Here is an 18581-nt window from a genome sequence, read left to right on the forward strand (position 1 = left end):
ACCTTCCATCCCTATCCCTCTCCCTCCACAATGTCGGACTGTCCTGCCCACAAGCCAGGAACAGGGCTCCTCCCAGCCTGCCCAGGCAGGAAAACAGGAAGCAGCCCCCACCCTGCCAGGAGGTGGGGCTGACAAGCTCCCTTTCCTAGGTGGGCATCTCTCCAGGCCATCAACCCTCTGGACGCAGGAGCACTGGGCATCTGGCCCGCCCCGCCACGCCCTGGTCTGCGCCACGCTTTGTCCCGAGGTGGTGGACTAAGCAGGCGGTGGACAGGGAGCGTAGAACGGTCCTCCTCGGTGCCCTGCCGACACGCCAGGCAAGGAACCCTTTCAGTGCCCCAGTGGTGCTGGGACTCTGCTCTCCTGGGCCACATGGATGCTCCACACCCCACTCGAAGGTATGGCACCAGCCATTCCCATGTGCCCCGTTCTACATATGGGGGGCACGTGGGAGTTTCTCAAGAGAGCAGTTGAGAGCTCAGATGAAACGCGTGTCCTTATCCCACAGTGTGGAAACCCCGCTTACAGGAATTTTATGAGCTCGAGTGTTTGAGAGCTGGGAATCTTGTCCAGCCTCCCCATTTAGAAATGAGAAATCAGTAGCTGAGCCAGATCTGCTCACTCCTCTGGGAGCGCTCTCCTATTACTCTGCGCTCATCCCGCCATCCCTGCAAACTCCAGCAGCCGTCCAGGCCACATCCAGGTGCCTGGGACGCCAGGCCACTTTCTCTCCCTTCCTGGTAATACCTTCTAGCTCAGAAAGGCCCATCTGAAGCAGAAAGAAGCAGAGAGCAGCCCTGGGAAGCCCACAAGCATGTGTTGGGAATGTTCAGCCAGTGTTCTGAACTGCACGGAAATACAAAATCCTCGAAATCATTCAAAACCACGAGCCCCCATTCTATCTCTAGAGACTCTGCAGGCTTCCTCCTAAATGGGGACCCTGGGCGCATAAGCCCAGCACCCGGGGCAGGCACTCAATAAGAATTAATCACAGGAGAAATCACAGGAGACAGAGGGAAAACCTCCAAACTGTGCAAAGGGAAAGAAAAGTCCGCTGCAAGCAGAGGCCTGCCTCCAGCACCCAGGCTCCCTGGAGATCAGCCGACAGACTGTTTCACGTTCACGCATTTGGCAAACAGGCCCAGTGCCTGCCTCCTGCAAGGGCTCACTTGGCACAGCACGAAGAGCCAGACCCTGCCCCCAAGAGCTTCCAGTCTGGGAGAGAAGCCACGGCCGGGACCTGGATGAATGGGACAGACATACAGTAGCTACGGGCCCCCTGCTTGCTGGACTACCTGATCGGGCTGGAAGCAGCCGGCAGGGACCGTCTAGTGGAGGGAGGCGGGGTAAGTTAAGGCCTGGAAAAGAGAGGGACCAGGGACCCTGAGGTGCCACGTCATGCACGGTCTCTGGGGAGCCAGCAAAGGTTCTTGAGGGAGGGAGGGAGTTCCAGGAGCAGGGCTGGGCTTTGAGACAAGCCATCTGGCCCCCGCTATTTGGGAGGCAGGGAGGATGGGATTACAACCAACACAGGCAAGAGGTAGTAAGGGCAGGAATGGTACAGAGCAAAGGAGCGACGTCACACTGCCTGATGTGGCTGCAAGGACAGAGGAAAGGGAGGACTCGGAAAGGACGCCGAGGAGACGATGGGGACTGACAGGGACCAGACACTGGCATTTGAAGGTGGGGAAGGCCCGAAGGAGAGTCTGGGGCATGTGTGGCTTATCTGGGGGCAAATGACCCATGGGAAGTGGTCACACAGGCCAGGAAGTTGGGAGACAGACGTGGGGAGGTGGCGTCATGGACACAGGAACAGAAACTGTCAGATGAGGGGAGCACAGAGGAAGTGGACAGAAGGTAAAAGAGAAGTGGGGTGAGGTTAGCACCTTGGGGACCCAACTGTTGGCTAGAGGAAAGAAGAAGAGAGCTGAGGAGGCCGGGCGGTGACGCAGGGGTGGCGATCAGGCACAGCCAAGGCTCTGGGGCCGGTGTTCCCGAGTTTGGGTCCCAGCTCGGACACCTCCTTCAGAACTTTGAGCTGGCTGTGAACACGTCTAAGGTTTGATTTCCTCATCTGTAAAACATGGATCATACGTCATAAATTCGTTCCAAGAACTGAGAGGTGTGGTTCATTAAAGGCCTTTAGCACGTGCACATAGTAAACGTGGTGAATGTCAGCTGTTCCCACCATTACCAATGAGAGGAAGCCGGAGGTGTACAAGCTCAAAGAAAGCTCTTAGCATCCTTTCTACCTTTTCAATGCCAACTAAGGGAGCCAGCAGGGATCAGGTCGGGGGACGGTGCCATTCGTGTTAGCTACTTCCCGAGTAGCCGGGGTTGAGAAGCGTTGATCGCTCTGGTCCAACCCCATGATTTTTTCAGCAGGTGAATCAAAGGCTGAACTGAAGATCCTGAGCGAAATGGTAGAAACATCCCCTGACTTAAACATGGAAAAGGATGTGGGCTTGGTCGTCAGATTTTCAGATGGCTTCTCTGTTTACTTGCTGTGTGACCTTGGGCAAGTCACCTGGCCTCTCTGAACTTGAGCTAGTAAACAGGATCATGGCTATCAATCACCCAGGATGTGTCTAGTGCCTACCAGGCCCTCCATAAGTATTTGTTTCTGTCTTTTCTTCTCAAGAGTCCAAGTTTCCTGGCTCTTCCCAACTCAGGGTTGGTTAGGATCCTGCTCTCTGTAGTGGGATCGACCCAAACAGACTGGGACTAAAGGCTCCGTGTTTCCAGAGCACCATCCTCTCCTCTGATCTCAGCAATCACCGGCCAGAGAGCAAACTTCAACGTGCACAGGGCTACCCAGGGCTCTGGCTGAAATGAAAGCTCTCATTCGGTAGGTCCTGCACTGCTAACAGCTCCCAAAATGACGGTGCTGTAAGTCCTCTGACCTCTGTGTACAAGAGCCCGGTTGTGGCTGGTCTCCCTCCCCGCTGACTCACGAGCTCCTCCTGGCTGGTCTCTTTATCTTACTCATCTCTGTGTCCCCTCCACGCTATGTGCTCACTAAATGGATGGTAGCAAAAAAATAAACAAACCATAGAGAAAACCATTTTCCGGCTAAATAAATATAGACAGGGTATTTGGTGTGTCTACGAACGTCAGCCCTCCTGGTTCATTCCAGAGTTGCCCTGCTGGCCAACATGAGGACAGGGTGGGGGAAAGGGCCTGAAACCTGGACTCCTGGATCTGAATCCTGCTTTTCAATCATCTATGGGTGGCCCTGGGCAAGTCACTAAGCTCTCATCCATAACATGGGCATGGTAATGCCCAACCACAGTGTAGCCCCAACATAGTTAAATCATGCTGTATAAAGTGCTTGGGCAAGGCAGCTTTCTCACAGCAGCTTCTTTGAGGGCAAGAACCATCTTTCATTCCCCTAGAGCCTAAAGGTTGCTTGTGATGGGCTGGATGAGGGACACATAGAGATGGGGGCTGCAGCAGGTGAGTCTGGGGTCCTCGCTCCAGCAGGGACACTGGCCTGACCGGAAGGAAGGCAGAGAAATTACAGTCCTCTGATAGGCATGGGGCAGGGCTCCTGAGAAAGCAGGAGACAAAGCTGGACTAGGAGGGAACTTGGGGCCATTAGGAAAAAGCATAAGGTAATTACAGAAATCCCCGCTGCCCTGAGCTGAGTTACCCACCCAGGCGAGGGCTTCCTGCGGAAAGTAACAAATTATTGTCTACTCCCATCCACAGCTGGATCCCCACGATCACAAGCCTCAGGAACCCGAAGACACAGGTGAGACAGTAAGAGTAATCTTGCTCTCATGAAGCTCCTAGTTTACTGAGGGCAACTCAGAGGACCAGTGACTGTACAAGGTAGCAGGTGCTGGGGGCTGAGAGGTGGGAGCGACCAGCTTCTGCTGCTGCCTCCCCCTGGGCCACTGAGCCTCACCGGCATTCACCTCCAGATGTCTCCTTTGTGGATCCCCATTTCTGGAACACCCCCTCCCCTTCTCTCCCACTCTGCAAGCGCTGTCTCATGCCAGCTGGTGGTTAGATCCTGGTGAGGGCTCCCAAGCTCTCCCCACACCCACAGCCGGGTCTTTCTGCATACGGTCTTGGTCATTATCACCTTACCTAGGAATATTTCTGTCCCTTACTGAAGAGTTCATCAGAGCCTGCACCACTACTCACATGCATGCTTCCTTAGGTCTCCCCGGATTACAGCAAGAATCACTAAAAGTGTGCTCCGAAGTTTACAAAGGCGCCTTCGTGCTCGCAACACAAGCCAGTGGTTAAAGGCTGGGACTACTTCCCGCTGTGTGACCTTGGGCAGGTGACTTAGCCTCTCTGTGCTTCAATGTCCTCCCGGAAAATGGGGCTGATACCCACCTCACGGGTCCTTGCAGAGATTAAAGAAGGTAATACAATAAAGTACTTAGAGCAGTGCCAAACGGGATAATTAGCTACAATTATCACTACACCTTGGCTGATCTCATGGTCTCTCAACTCATTAAAAATTTTTTCTAACTCATTTTATCTCATAACACACTGGATTCATTCAAAGTCCTCAAACAAAACGAGCTTTTGCAGACTAATGCCAAGTTTTAGCATTGTTCTTTTTTCTTCACTCTCCTACCCCCTCCCCTTACGGTTTGAATAATAGAAAAACTCTCTTTTCCTGCTCAAGCCTGCCTCCTCCTCACTCCCACCCCACCCCAACCCACCGGTCAACGAGCCACTCAGAGGCAGTCAATTGCAAGTGTTCCACGTGTAAAATACTCCAGAGTCTCCTTGCTGGGCTGTCCCCGGATAGCAAGGGGACACGCTAGCCCTGGGGGGAAGGTTTCACAAACCTAATTACCATTGGTATAATGGGTCAAAGTTTTATGCGTATTCCTCTAGCGCTCAGGTTTTTAGTTCTTTGAGACTCCAGACGGGGACTGGGTTATCACAAATAACATCTATTCCTTTTCCTTTCCCATTAAAAAAAAAGAGGAAGAAGAAGGCTATTCACACCGCCTGCTGGGGCAAGAAGCCTCAGGACCAGGCAGTGAGTTGAGGCAGTTAATACCCAAAGTGGACAAGCCATCGGAAAGCTGCTTTCTTTGCAGGGGTCCAGTCCACAAAGCCAGAGAAAAGAAGTCTCAACCCCAGCCGGTCCCTGGGAGGCTGAGAAGGGAACTGCTGTCTTTCCTAATGCTCCCATCCCTCTCTGGGGTAGGATGACCCAGGGAGGGGACACTCCCTCCTTTCCATCACCCAGACACACCTGCAACCGGCCAAAAGCATTCTGGAAAGAGAAGAGGCTGATCCTGTAGGGGAAAGCTTGATCCTTTTCAAGATTCCATACACAGAACTCTGTCAGGTCCTTGCAAGCTTTTCAACCTAAAACCCCAAAGCCCTTAACATTGTACTGTGTTTGGGGATGGGGAGGGGGGGAGCAGAACACAGCAAGGGGGACCAGCCTCTGGCAGTGGAGGCCCAGCTGGATCTTCAAAGGTTCCACCCTGAGCGCAAGGGCGAGGAACAAATCTGCCCGCACAACTTTGGCACTGGGATTAGAAGAAGTGCTGTGCCCTTTGAAATGGGATTTTGCATACAAACGAGCTGATGAACACCAGAAACATGTCAGCTTTATTCAGTCCAATCAATACACCAGGCATTCGAACTCCGAGGTAAAAATGGATTGTGGCTTTTTGTTGATGCCACTGGGGAATTTTGGCCCCCAGCCCTGGTCAGGCTGGACAAATAGGGCAGTCTGCCTGCTCGCTGTCAGGCACATCTTGGGGGATGAAATCAACACCCCATTATCAGGGCTCTGGGCACCACTGGGCAGCTCATCCTGACCAGCAGCAGGCTGTCGGGCCAATGGCCTGACCCTGGCCCCTGGCCGGCCCCCTCCTCCAGCCCCCATTTTCCAAGCTGGGCCACACGTCGCATTTCCTACATTCCTTCTCGCCGCCCAGACCCCTCCAGCCCGGCCCTCTGAGGCCGACAGCTGGGGGTGGTGTGAGCCAAGCAGGAGGCACCAGGAAGGGGGTGCTAGGGTGGGGGGAGTATCAGTGCAACCCAGAAGCGATCGAGAGGGCAGGAAAGGGGTCCCCGCGTCGCATCCCAGTCCAGCGCTCCGCTCTCCGCCGCCACACTTGCGTCTCCGAGGGGCCCCCTAATGAGCTTCCCCTGCCGAGGGGCTCTTCTTCCATTCGGCCCCTCTTCCGTCCCTTCCGCTCTCACCGCCCCTGTGGCCCCTGCCCTGCCCCGCCGCACAGATCGTGTCAGCTCCTCCGAGCCGCCCTGCCCGTCTCCCCAGGCCAGCTGGGATAACCCCGGGTCCCCGACCTCCCCAGGAGCGCCTCGACCTGCGCACCAGAGGCTCCCTTTCGCGGCCCCGTTGCCCCGTCCTCCCCTGGGCCTGAAGACCTCTACCCCCTTCAAAGCCCCTCCCGGACACTGCGTCTCTCGGGATGCCCCAGCCACTCATGCCCCGGGGTCCCCCGGTCCTCACCTGAGTCCGCTCAAAGCTCTCCCGCTCGGCCGCCTCTATCCCCGCGCCCACTCCGCGCCGGCTCAGCACCTTGGGCAGGGGGTTGGGCACCTGCTTCATGGAGCTGGCCATCCGGTCCATGTCGCCGCGCGGAGCCGACTCAGGCGTCCTCAGCCGCCCCGGGATCCCCTCGGCGCCGCCCGCCCCGCCCTACCCGCTGGGATCCGGCGCTAACGGGACGGCTTCCGCCTCCTATTGGCTGGGGGCGCTGCTACTCTCCCGAGGCCCCGCCCCACCCAGAGGCTTCCCCGCCCGCCCCCGCCCCCCTCCAGAGCCCCTCGGCGCGCCCCGCCCACCTGGGCGAGCCGGCCCGCGAGGCGCGCCGTGACTAGCCCGGACGCCTGTCAGTCATCGGATCCAACCGCCTCCTGCGGGGGCGGGGCGAAGGGCGGGCCCGGGGCTGCCCTGACCTGCCCTCGCCCGCCCCTCCCCCGACGCCCGGCGCGCAGCCCTCTCCGCCCCTTCCCCGCGAGCGGCGCGCTTCTGCGCGGCGGCCGCTGCCAGATCCCCGCGCGGTGGGCGGGGGTCACGTGGGCGGGAGCCCCGTTCCTCCCGTGGGGAATCCAGGCCGCCTGGGAAGAGCCTGTTTACGAGGCTCGGGCCGGGACTGGGGAGCGCAGGATGGACCGGCTCGGCGGCCGCAGCCCCGGGAAGCGCTGCCCCCAGGCCCGGCTCCCGTCAGCGTCCCGCACCCAGCTCCCTCTGCTTCTGCCCGTGCCCTGACCCTGCTGCGCTGCTGCCCTGCCCATCCCCTTTGCGATGATCGCCCACCCGGGGGTGACCGGCTGGGTCAGTGGGAGCCTTCCAGCACCTTCTATCCAAAACTCTCCCGGTCTGGAACCGGCCAGGATGTATTCATTGGTAGAAACCCGTTTCTGTTTCTGTTTCTGTTTATCCGCGAGCCTGAGCCGCCCGTCCCGTCCTGCTCCGATGTCCGCCGAGGTACCGACAGGCAGAGGGAAGTGCGATCCTTAGCGGAAACGCTGGAGAAAGTTAGAAGTTTCCCGTTAAATGCCAGTGTTGGGGTTTTGAAGTTAAATGCTTTGAAACTCTGAAATCAAGGAAGACATGCATTTTTTTTTTAAACTAAGAGCTTTTGATAAAAATTCACAATTTCAATGGAGACGCGAACGAGGGGGTGGGCCTTTGCAGGCACTAGCGAACCACTGAAGGCTTTTGCTCAGACCTGTGATTTTGGGGGGCTGGCATTGTGTGGACCAGGTTATGGGGGCGAGAAGGAAGGGAGGGAACCCACCGGGAGACTCCTCTGGTAGGTGAGAGACACTGAGGGCCTACGAAAGAATGAGGAGAAAGTTCTTGTTCTCCGGGCAGTTTGGGAATATGCGTGGATGTAGGTAGGGAATGGCGGGAGGGAGGAGGAACTGGTGGGATCAGAAATGCTATAGAGGAAGGTTTTAAGGGCAGCGGTGTGATGGGAGATTGCCTTGAGGCCACATTTGTGTAGCTAGCTTGCTGGTTTCACCTTTTCTTAAAGTGTGTTTGTATGGGAGAGTTTGTGAGTGACTCCCCTTGGGTTTCTCTGGTTCTCCAGAGGTGAGCTGTCACCTAATTTTCAAGGCTTTGCGTCAGGGAGAATGGTGATGACAATAAAGGAGGAGGGAAGCACAGTAGAGAAGATGACTTCTAGAAAAGGAGATGACTTCCATTTTGGACAGACCAATGTCTGCATAGACTTAGACGAAGGATGGCTGAGCCCAGGGAGGAAGAATTAGAGAAACTGAAGGAAAGTCAAGGCCAAGGTGGGTGTATCAGCAAACTGGGGGCTTTGGGGAGATAGGGATAGTCGATGAGGATGTGTTTGGGGACTATGAAGTGTGTGGGTCAGAGTGGCTGGGGGGGGGGGTTGCCCACTGGAAGGGCTAACTGAATTGAAGAAGGAAAGCATGCATACCCCAGTGTGCCCTAGAAGCAGGGGACCACCCAGTGATGGTGAAGAACCCAACAATTAGAAGGGGCTTCTAAGCGGGGAGCTGTTTATCAGCCCTAGACCTGAAGGAACAAGGGGAGGGAACTGTGCCCCAACGAATTGGGTGCTCTAGTCTTGGGAAAGGAGGCATCTGACCAGAGCTATGGCCATAAGTAGAAAACCAGTCACTGGGGGGACACAAGTCTCTAGCTCTCCTGTCCTCAGATTTCCTACTGGTGCCTTCCATTGGCCAAGCCTAGCGGGAAGAGTGGGGTTAGGGGACAAGGATGATACAACGGCACTGCCTCCACCTCTCCTTCCAGGGACAAAGCAGAGCTGAGAAGAGTAGAGGCTGGGTTCAGCCCAACATGGGCACTCACAGGAGTATGTCTACAGTGAAAACAGACAACATGGACGTTGTCCACATTGTCCTTACCTCTGTGTGCCCATTCTTAGCCTGCACCCATCTCTCACTCTGGATGGAGCTAGAGTGATTTATGACCCTTTGCCCAGAGTTTACGGCTTCAATAAACAAGGGCCCTTTAAACAGGGATTAAGGGATCAGCCTACTTCTTATTAGGATAAACCAGAGTAGGAATGAGGAATTTGTGGTTTGGAGGCACCCCGTGGAGAAACAAGCAGGCAGGTTAACCTTCTTTTCTGAAACTTTGAGTGAGTTAAAAATAAGGATTTCCCACTTGCTGCCACCACCGGAAAACCCTTTGCCAGGGGTTGAGGGACGCACTGCCCCAGGCTATAATCTACAGGACTCTGCTAACTTCCTTCAACTCTTAAGGTCTCTCCCAACAATATAGGAACCACATGTACGTCATCTCCCCCTTATCCGCAGTTTCACTTTCTGTGGTTTCAGTTCCCACAATCTGAAATGTTACATGGAAAATTCCAGAAATAAACAACCCGTACGATTTAAACTGCGCACCATTCTGAGTAGCTTGATGGAACCTCACGTGTCCCGCTGCTCGGTCTTGCCCAGGATGTGATTCATCCCTTTGTCCAGCGGATCCACACCGTATACGCTATCCACCTGTTAAGTCACTGTGTCACAGTGCCGGTGTTCAAGGAACCCTCATTTTACTTAATAATGGCCCCAGAGCACAAGAACGGTGATGCTGGCCATTCGGATATGCGGAAAACTAGCTGCAAAGATGAAAGCTCTCAGGACGCCTGGGTGGCTCTGTGGGTTAAGCCGCTGCCTTCGGCTCAGGTTATGATCCCAGGGTCCTGGGATCGAGTCCTGCATCAGGCTCCTTGCTCAGCGGGGAGCCTGCTTCTCTCTCCACCTCTGCCTGCCTCTCTGCCTGCTTGTGTGCTCTCTCTCTCTACTTCTCTCTGACAAATAAATAAATAAATAAAATCTTAAAAAAAAAAAAAGTGAAAGCTCTCTACTTAATGAGAAAAAAAATTGTATGCTGAAATTGCTAAGGTCAGTGGTAAGTTCTCGCTTACATCTTGTATCCATGAAACTGAAGAAGGAAAAAAAAATTCTAATGGTAGTTCTACTTTTGTTAATCTCTCATGGTGCCCAATTTATCAACCAAACTTTGTCATAAGTATGGAGAGGAAGAATAGTATTTATAGGGTTCAAAGCTACTGGTGGTTTCTGGCATCCACTGGGGATCTTGGAGACTATCCTCTGTGGATAAGAGCGGACCATTGTATCATATCTTCCTGGTTTCTGAACATGGAAGCCTAATCTCTGGGAAACCCATAGTGGGGGTAAGTGTCTTATTACCTGACTCTCTATAACAGGTAAAATTGGTCCCTCCCCACACCTAGTTTGGATCTGGTTTAGTATCTGGCCTGAGGATAGATTAGCTGGTCACATTATTCCTACCGTCTCCTGGAGCTCAAGGACACATGTTTTAATAGCTTTAATAAGATATAATTAATATACATTAAACTGCATATATTTGAAGTATACAATTTGATGAGTTTTGACACATGAAACTACTACTATCAAGATAGTGAACATAGGTATCTCCCCCAAAGTATTCCTCAAGTCCCTTCGTAATTCATCCTTACCTCCTCCTGAAACCCTTTGTCTAAGTAAGTACAAATCTGCTTTCTGCCTCTAAGAATCAGTGGCTGGGCACCTGGGTGTCTCAGTAGCTGAGTCAGACTCTTGATTTCCGCTCAGGTCGTGATCTCAGGGTTGTGAGATCCAGCCTCATGTTGGGCTCTGCCTTGGGTGTGGAGCCTGCTTAAGATTCTCTCTCGGGGCGCCTGGGTGGCTCAGTGAGTTAAGCCTCTGCCTTCGGCTCAGGTCATGATCTCAGGGTCCTGGGATCAAGCCCCACGTCAGGCTTTCTGCTCAGCGGGGAGCCTGCTTCACCCTCTCTCTCTGCCTTCCTCTCTGCCTACTTGTGATCTCTGTCTGTCAAATAAATAAATAAAATCTTAAAAAAAAAATTCTCTCTCTTCAGGTGCCTGAGTGGCTCAGTCGTTAGGTGTCTGCCTTTGGCTTGGGTCAAGATCCCAGGGTCCTGGGATCAAGTCCCACATCAGGCTCCCTGCTCGGTGGGAGACCTGCTTTTCCCTCTCCCTCTCCCCCTGCTTGTGTTCCCTCTCTCACTGTGTCTCTCTCTGCCAACTAAATAAATAAAATCTTTAAAAAGGGAAAAAAAAAAGATTATCTCTCTTCCTCTCCCTATGCCCCTTCCCCCTCTGAAAATAAGGAATTGAAATTTAAAAACAATACTGGATATAGTAACAGCAAAACTAGGTGTGCCTGGATGGTTCAGTCAGTGGACGGAGCAACTCTTGATCTCTGGGTTGTGAGTCTGAACCCCACGTTGGGTGTAGCATTTACTTGAAAATAAAATCTTTCCGGGGCGCCTGGGTGGCTCAGTAGGTTAGGCCGCTGCCTTCGGCTCGGGTCATGATCTCAGAGTCCTGGGATCGAGCCCTGCATCGGGCTCTCTGCTCAGCGAGGAGCCTGCTTCCTCCTCTCTCTCTGCCTGCCTCTCTGCCTGCTTGTGATCTCTGTCAAATAAATAAATAAAATCTTAAAAAAAAAAAAGACTTTTGTAAAAACTGTCATGATCATTCTAACATTTGTATAGAAAGATAAAGGAATTAGAACATTCAAAACAACTCTAAAAAAAAAAAAAGAACACATGTCAAGAACTTACGTTACACGATCAAGACCTAGTAGGAGCCTACAGTAATCAAAACAGGGTAGTATTGTGATGAAGCAGCTGTGTCAACCAACAGAACACATTAGAGTCCAGAAATGGGCCCCTGTGTATATGGTCAGTTGATTTTCCCCAAAGGCACGCAAGGCAGTTCAATGGAAAAAAGATAGTCTTTTTAACAAATGGTGCTTAAACAATTGGATAGCCGTATGCAAAAATAATAATAATAATAATAATAATAATAATAATGAAACAAGGGGCGCCTGGGTGGCTCAGTGGGTTAAAGCCTCTGCCTTCGGCTCAGGTCATGATCCCAGGGTTCTGCCATCGAGCCCTGCATCAGGCTCTCTGCTCAGCGGGGAGCCTGCTTCCCCCTCTCTCTCTGTCTGCCTCTCTGCCTACTTGTGATCTCTGTCAAATAAATAAATTTTTTTTAAAGTTTAATAATAATAAAACAAAATAATATTAAAGGAACTTCAGGGCACCTGGGTGGCTTAGTCAGTTGGTGTCTGACTCTTGCTTTCAGCTCAGGTCATGATCATGGGTCACAAGATCAAGCCCGGAGATGGACTACCCACTCAGCATAGGGTCTGCTTGAGCCCCTCCTCTCCAAATAAATAACTAAATCTTTTTCTTTAAAGACTTTATTTATTTATTTGACAGACAGAGATCACAAGTAGGCAGAGAGGCAGGCAGAGAGAGAGGAGAAAGCAGGCTCCCTGCTGAGCAGAGAGCCCGATGTAGGGCTGGATCCCAGAACCCTGGAATCATGACCTGAGCTGAAGGCAGAGACTTTAACCCACTGAGCCACCCAGGTGCCCCAAATAACTAAATCTTTTAAAAATACATACATATATATATAAAGGAAACTCAATCCTTACTTCACACCATGTGTATAAATTGACTCAAGATGGATCACAGACCTAAGTGTAAAAACAAAGACTATACAACTTATGAGGGGTGCCTGGGTGGCTCAGCAGGTTAAAGCCTCTGCCTTCGGCTCAGATCATGATCCCAGGGTCCTGGGATCGAGCCCCACATTGGGCTCTCTGCTCAGCAGGGAGCCTGCTTCCTCCTCTCTCTCTGCCTGCTGCTCCTCTTGCTTGTGTTCTCTTGTTTGTTCTCTCGCTTTCTTTCTCAAACAAATGTAAAAAAAAAAAAAAGGAAAAGAAGGGGAAAATCTTAGGGACCTTAGGTTTGGCAAAGGTTGCTTAAAAGGATGAAATATAAAAGGAAAAAAAAATTGTAAATAGGACTTCAACCCAATTTAAAACCTGTGTTCTTCGAAAGACCGCTATAGAAATGAAAAAGAAGACCAGGGCGCCTGGGGGGCTCAGTTGGTTAGGAGACCGCCTTCAGCTCAGGTCATGATCCCGGGATTCTGGAATAGAGTCCTGCGTGGGGCTTCCCGCTCAGCGGGGAGCCTGCTTCTCCCTCTCCCTCTGCTGCTCCCCTTGCTTGTGCGCGCTCGCTCCCTCTCTCTCGCTCTCTCTCTCTGACAAATAAGTTAAAAAAAAAAAAAAATCAAAGACCAAAATGTGCTACCTACAGGAATTTTGACCTACACGAGCTCATCGTGTAGGTCACTTGCACATTTAAAATTATAATACATAAATCTCAGTTTTAACTTGGTGTTTATACTGTGGTTGGTTCCAGGTAAGATTTTCATTTTGAAAGTGGATTTCAAAGAAAACAAACAGCAAAAAGATTTGAGAGGGAGGGGCTGGGGGCGGGGCGGAGTCACCGCGAGCCTGGAAAGGGGACAGTCCCGGCGTTGCTTGACTCGGTGTCCCAGGCCAGCGGCTGTGGCCCGGGGGTCGCGATGGCCCTCCCCCCGCCCCCCTCCCCCCCACCCCCCCACCCCCCCAACCTCCACCCCTGGCAATCCTGCTGCAGGCGGGGGATGGGCAAGCGCGGGCAGCCTGCACCAGCCCTGCGGGGTGAAAACAAGAAGGAGGAAGAGTCACCTAAAAGCGGCGAAAAGTGGGAAAAGTTCACAAAGAGGATGAGACAATAGAATCGCGCAGTGCGCCTGTCTGCGCGTGGGACCGTGCGAGCTCCGAAGCGCCACCGGAAAACGCTGACAAGCTCCTTCACTGCTTCTCTTAAGGACACCAGAGGCAACCCGGCCCGAGAAGCAGGACACAGATCAGGGTGTGAATTATTTTGCAGAAACACAACTGAAGCACTTCCGTTCATCTAAACTTTGAGCTGAGCCTGACTTCTTTTCTTCCTTCCTAAAAAAATAAATAAATAAATAAATAAAATTTAATTGTTTTTTTCCCTTCTCGGTCTCCCTCTAGTTTCTTCACCTCTGGTCCCACCCAGTTACCAAATGGGATTGACTCTCTCAGGTGCATTACACCACCTCCTTCTTTTCCTCTTTCCTCCATGTGACTCTGAACTTGAATCTTGGAATGATGCCCATGGCACTACTATTCCTGGGCTGGTTTTCAGACCTGTTGGGTATCCCATCACCTTCCCCGGGGGGCAAGGGCTCAGGTCAGCCTGTGAGCTCACCTGTCTGAGGACAGCTAACCACATTCAGGGCTTCCCAACTGGAAGGACACGCAGAACAGGTGTCCAGGAGGTTTGGGGAGATAATCCCAGCAGAGAAAATGTTAAAGAACTTGGTGTAGGGTTGATTGACTTAATACAGCCCTTCAAAACTGGAAAAGGTCCTTATGCTAAAAACCTGGCTGGCCGTAACCTAGCCTCAAGGCAACTTTTTGGTTAAAACAAGGGAACATTTGGGGCGCCTGGGTGGCTCAATGGGTTAAGCCTCTGCCTTTGGATCAGGTCATGATCCCAGGGTCCTGGGATGGAGCCCCACATTGGGGCTCAGTGGGTAGCCTGCTTCCCCCCCACCACCACTGCCACCTGTCTCTCTGCCTACTTCTGATGTCTCTCTGTCAAATAAATAAATAAAATCTTAAAAAAAAAAAAAAAGAACAAAACAAGGGAACATTTGATGTTGTGGGGGTTTTCCTGCAGTAAAGTATAGTGAAGGATAGAGTGGGTTAGGGGAAGGTATTTCAGCCCCAGAATTAGATAGTAAAAGTGCTGATTCCTGATTGCCATAAATGAGGTCCCTGAACTTCTCTGGACCGGTTTCCTTACCTCTGGAAAGACTTGATGAGTTTCAGATCTGGTCATTTTGAACTATACGGGATAGATGAGCCATGGCCCCTTTTGAAGGATGTTTTCCCTGCAAAGATATGTGGCAAGATACAGCTTCCAATGTAAGAAAATGCCATTAGGGTCATAACTGCAGCTGTGCAAATTTTGCTTTTTCTAGAAATTTCTACTCTGAAGGATGTGTATTGGTAGCCCTTCCTGCTTCTTTCTTTTCTTTTTTTTCCCTTTCTTTTCTTTTTTTTCTCCTTAAAATAGAATGTTTAAATTTGACTTATACACACATATAAATATAGGAAATAAAGGCTTCTGGCCAGTACTTAATGCTGGTTTATTTCATGGCACACTTTTAAGGAGCGAGGCCATGTACAAATGGACTCAGGCTGCACACAAATGGGCTCTTGAGTAACTGAAAATTGGAAAACTCAGGAGACTGACATGGGGTGGGGGGGGGACCTCAGCTTTAAGCAACTGTTCTCAGTGAAAATTTCAAAGCTGTGGAAACGTAACTAGGCATCTTTGATGAATATATGGTATCTTAATAAATAGCTCAGACATTCCTAAAGTCCGTTTTTGGAAGATCAGACCATGTCATAGTGGTTTTTATAGTAGCTGTTTTAATTTGTATACTGTATCAAAGTTATGTTCTAAAAATGGGGTTAATGCTCTTTGTAAAGTGATTCGGTTAAAGCACATTAAAGGTTGTTCAATTGTTTAAAAAAAAAGATTTGAAAACCACTGAGACAATGGTTTTGATAATGCTTTTAGATGCTAAGGGAACCTCCCTGACCTTGGCGGGGGGCAACACCCCTCAGTGGCTGTAACTGGGTGGGACCAGAGGTGAGTTGCAGTTTGAATCAAACTTCAATCAATCCAAGAACACAAGACCTCCATCTCCACCAGGCTTCTTACTCTCCATCAGCAGGGGTCAAGAGGGAGCCCATGGTCTTGGAGTCCATCCTGGCTTCCCTGGGTCTCCCCAGTGCCCTCAGGAGCCAGGAGGGAACCCTGCCCTCTAGGAGTAAGCTGGGCTCCCCTGCTCTGCCTTCATCGAGTGGGGTCCAAAGAGAGTCCTTGGGGAGTAAATCCGCCCTCCCTTGGCGGAAGGCAAGGGTAAGACTCAGAGGAACCAAGGCACACCCTTCCAGGGCCCTTACCCTCCAACCAAGGTCAGTAGAGGCTCTGGGTAAGTCTGCTACCCCTGCCCCTGTACCCCAACACTGGCCTTGCTCTCCTATCTGCCTCAACTACACCAGGACTGATGTCCCTTCGGGCTCTTACCTGTGTTATGTCAGTAGCTCTGAGAAGCAGCCCACACTCTCGGCTCACACCTGTCCCCGCCAAAGCTCTAATCACCGCCCAGCTCTACCCATGCCCGACTGCTCCCCATGCCCTATCTCTCCCCAGTTCTAGAAACTCTTCTGTAGCAGGTGTCCTCCCAGCTGCTGGGGGCTGCTTCCACACTATCTCCTGGATCCCTTCCTGCAAAGCTTCAGGTCTACCACTCAGCACTCCTCTCTCTCACGCTTGGGATCACGCTACCCTAATCACCCCAAGGCCAGGGGCAGCCACCATGATCCAGAGCCCATTGAAACTATCCAAACTAAGCCTGCTTCCCCTGCATCACCTGGTTCTTTCCACAGAAACTAGAAGAAAGGCTCCTGCCCACCTTTCCTCTCCCACCCTCTGCCACCGACCAGCCCCGGTGCTTCCCCTAGTGGCCCAGATTCTCTTGGGATCTGTGAATACAGCAAACCAACTTTTCAGTGGTGGGCCTTCCCTTACCTATTGTTGGCTGTTCCCTACCTAAATAACAATAAAACTTACATTTCCCAACACCGATGGTATCAGCTTCCTGGCTCACTGCCAGCATGGCCAACGTTACCCCTGTCTTCGTTTCTGATGATTTCTCTAGGCACATTGATGGTCCCCCAGCTTCTCAGTTTCCTGTTCTCCACCTAATCTCAGCCACCCATTCCCAAAGTCATACCCTTGACTCACCCAATTTTGTGCTTGCCTCTCGATGGCTACCCCTTCCTGTCTTTCCATTTTCCTCCTCAGGAACCCTGATTCCAGCTCACTGGGGCTGCGATCCTTTGAGTCTACCACCTTTTCATTGCCCCCCCCCCCCCCACAGGCCCCCTCCCATTCCTCTCTCAGAGCCAAAGTCCTGACAGTAAGCCTCAAGGCCCTCCACACTTTGTAGTTCATTAACTCTCATGCCACTTGTCACCCCTCTTCATCTCATTCATCCTTCCTCCATTACCCCATCTCCTCTAACAAAACCACACTTCTACCCCAGGCCCTTTGCACTGGCTATTGCTGTTGCCTGGAACATTCTCCCTTCAGATACCTGCAGGGTTCATCCACTTACCTCCTTCAAATCTATGCTTGGTTGTCACTTGCTCAATGAGGCTTCTCTCGACCCCCTCCTGGCCCCCTTACCTTGTTCTATTTCCTTCAGAGTCCTTACCTTCTAGCACACTATCTAGTTACTTATTATGTTTGTTGCTTATCCTCTGTCTGTCCTGCTAAAACTCTATCTTTGAGGACAGGGATTTTTCTTAGTCGCCGCTGTATTTTCAACATTTTGGAAGAGTGCTTTGCATAGAATAAGAGCTCCTCAATATTTATTTAATGAACAAATGACATATGGGCACCTTGTCCAACTTTCTCATTGTAATAACAATAAAGACAAGAGGGGCTCCTGGGAGGCCCGGTCAGCTGAGCATCCCACTCGATATCGGCTCAGGTTGTGAGACTGAGCCCTGCATCAGGCTCTGCGCCTGGGATTCTCTCTCTCCCTCTCCCTCTGCCCCTCCCTGCCCCCCTAAATAGTAAGAACAAGAGAAATGGCAGCAACCACTGACTTTGTTACTTGCTTCCTGTATGTCAGGCACTGTACCCTCAGCTTTCTATGCATCATCCTGTTTAATCCTCAGGGAGCCATCGTGAGCTCCGTGTCACTGCAATCTCTGTTTTACTAGAAAGGAAATGGGTTCATGGAGGATTTGTGTGTAGGAACTTATCTCAGATCTCCAAATGGAGGAGTGAGTGGTGGTGCTAGGACCAAGCCTGGCCAGCCAGAGTCTCTGCTCTCAGCCATGGCCTGGGGGGCGTGCAGATTACGTGACCAGAGGGTCTCTGCAAGACTACATGGGAGGAATGCCTGCGTGGGACACTGAGGCCTAGGAGACTGCTTGGTGCAGAGGTGCCCTCGATCAGACACCTTGAACCTGCTGGGGCGGCTGGCTGGGAGGAGAGAGGGGGAGTAGACAAGGCAGCAAGCCAGCTCCTCCCAGGCGAGCCCAGCCAGCTGCTGATGCCTCTCTGCTGTGCTCTAATGCACTGGGTAGAAGCCTGGCTCCCCCGGGAGAGCCTTAATGGACCCACAGAGTCCAAGCTTCAGCTGAAACAGTGGGTTAATAATGGAGGAGACAAGGTCATTAACAAGCGGAGCAGGGAGCTAGAGGGCAGAAAAAGTGGGATTGGTTTCTAAGGCTCCATCCCCATTCTGGCCAGTCCTGGGCTCCTGTCTCCTCAACCACAGCTCCTTTTGGCTCTGTTCCAGGGCCCTGTGTCAGCTGAGCCCCAAGTCCATCTGTATGCCTGGGTTCCTTGCCTGCCTCCGCTTACCCCCAGCTTCCGTCCCACACTGGGACAGAGCACATTGGAATTTGGGCGTGGGGGTTGGCAAGGACTTTCAAAGGGCAGGAGCAGGTTTATTTAAGAAAAGCTGACCAGGCATTCTTAGACGTGACCTCCTCTCCATGTCCCTTGAGAGCCGCTGCAGACCCCGTCCTCCCCCCCTTCACACAATACCCGAGTGTTAAGAATTCACCATGCATCAAACATTGAC

At 51.9% G+C, this 18581-nt stretch overlaps 1 protein-coding gene across 1 annotated transcript in view; it reads right to left on the minus strand.

Annotated features, from left to right (window-relative positions):
- Positions 1-6650, minus strand: part of HIP1 (huntingtin interacting protein 1) — a 129163-nt gene extending 122513 nt beyond the window's left edge. The window contains exon 1 of the mRNA XM_032872452.1: positions 6467-6650. Coding sequence (XP_032728343.1) covers positions 6467-6586 — 120 coding nt within the window. The 5' untranslated portion in view covers positions 6587-6650. The remainder of the gene's footprint in view (positions 1-6466) is intronic.
- Positions 6651-18581: the final 11931 nt, after the last annotated feature.

This window comes from Lontra canadensis, unplaced genomic scaffold (assembly GCF_010015895.1).
Source record: "Lontra canadensis isolate GAN:19392208 unplaced genomic scaffold, GSC_riverotter_1.0 scaffold45, whole genome shotgun sequence".
In the NCBI taxonomy this organism is placed as follows: Eukaryota; Metazoa; Chordata; class Mammalia; order Carnivora; family Mustelidae; genus Lontra; species Lontra canadensis.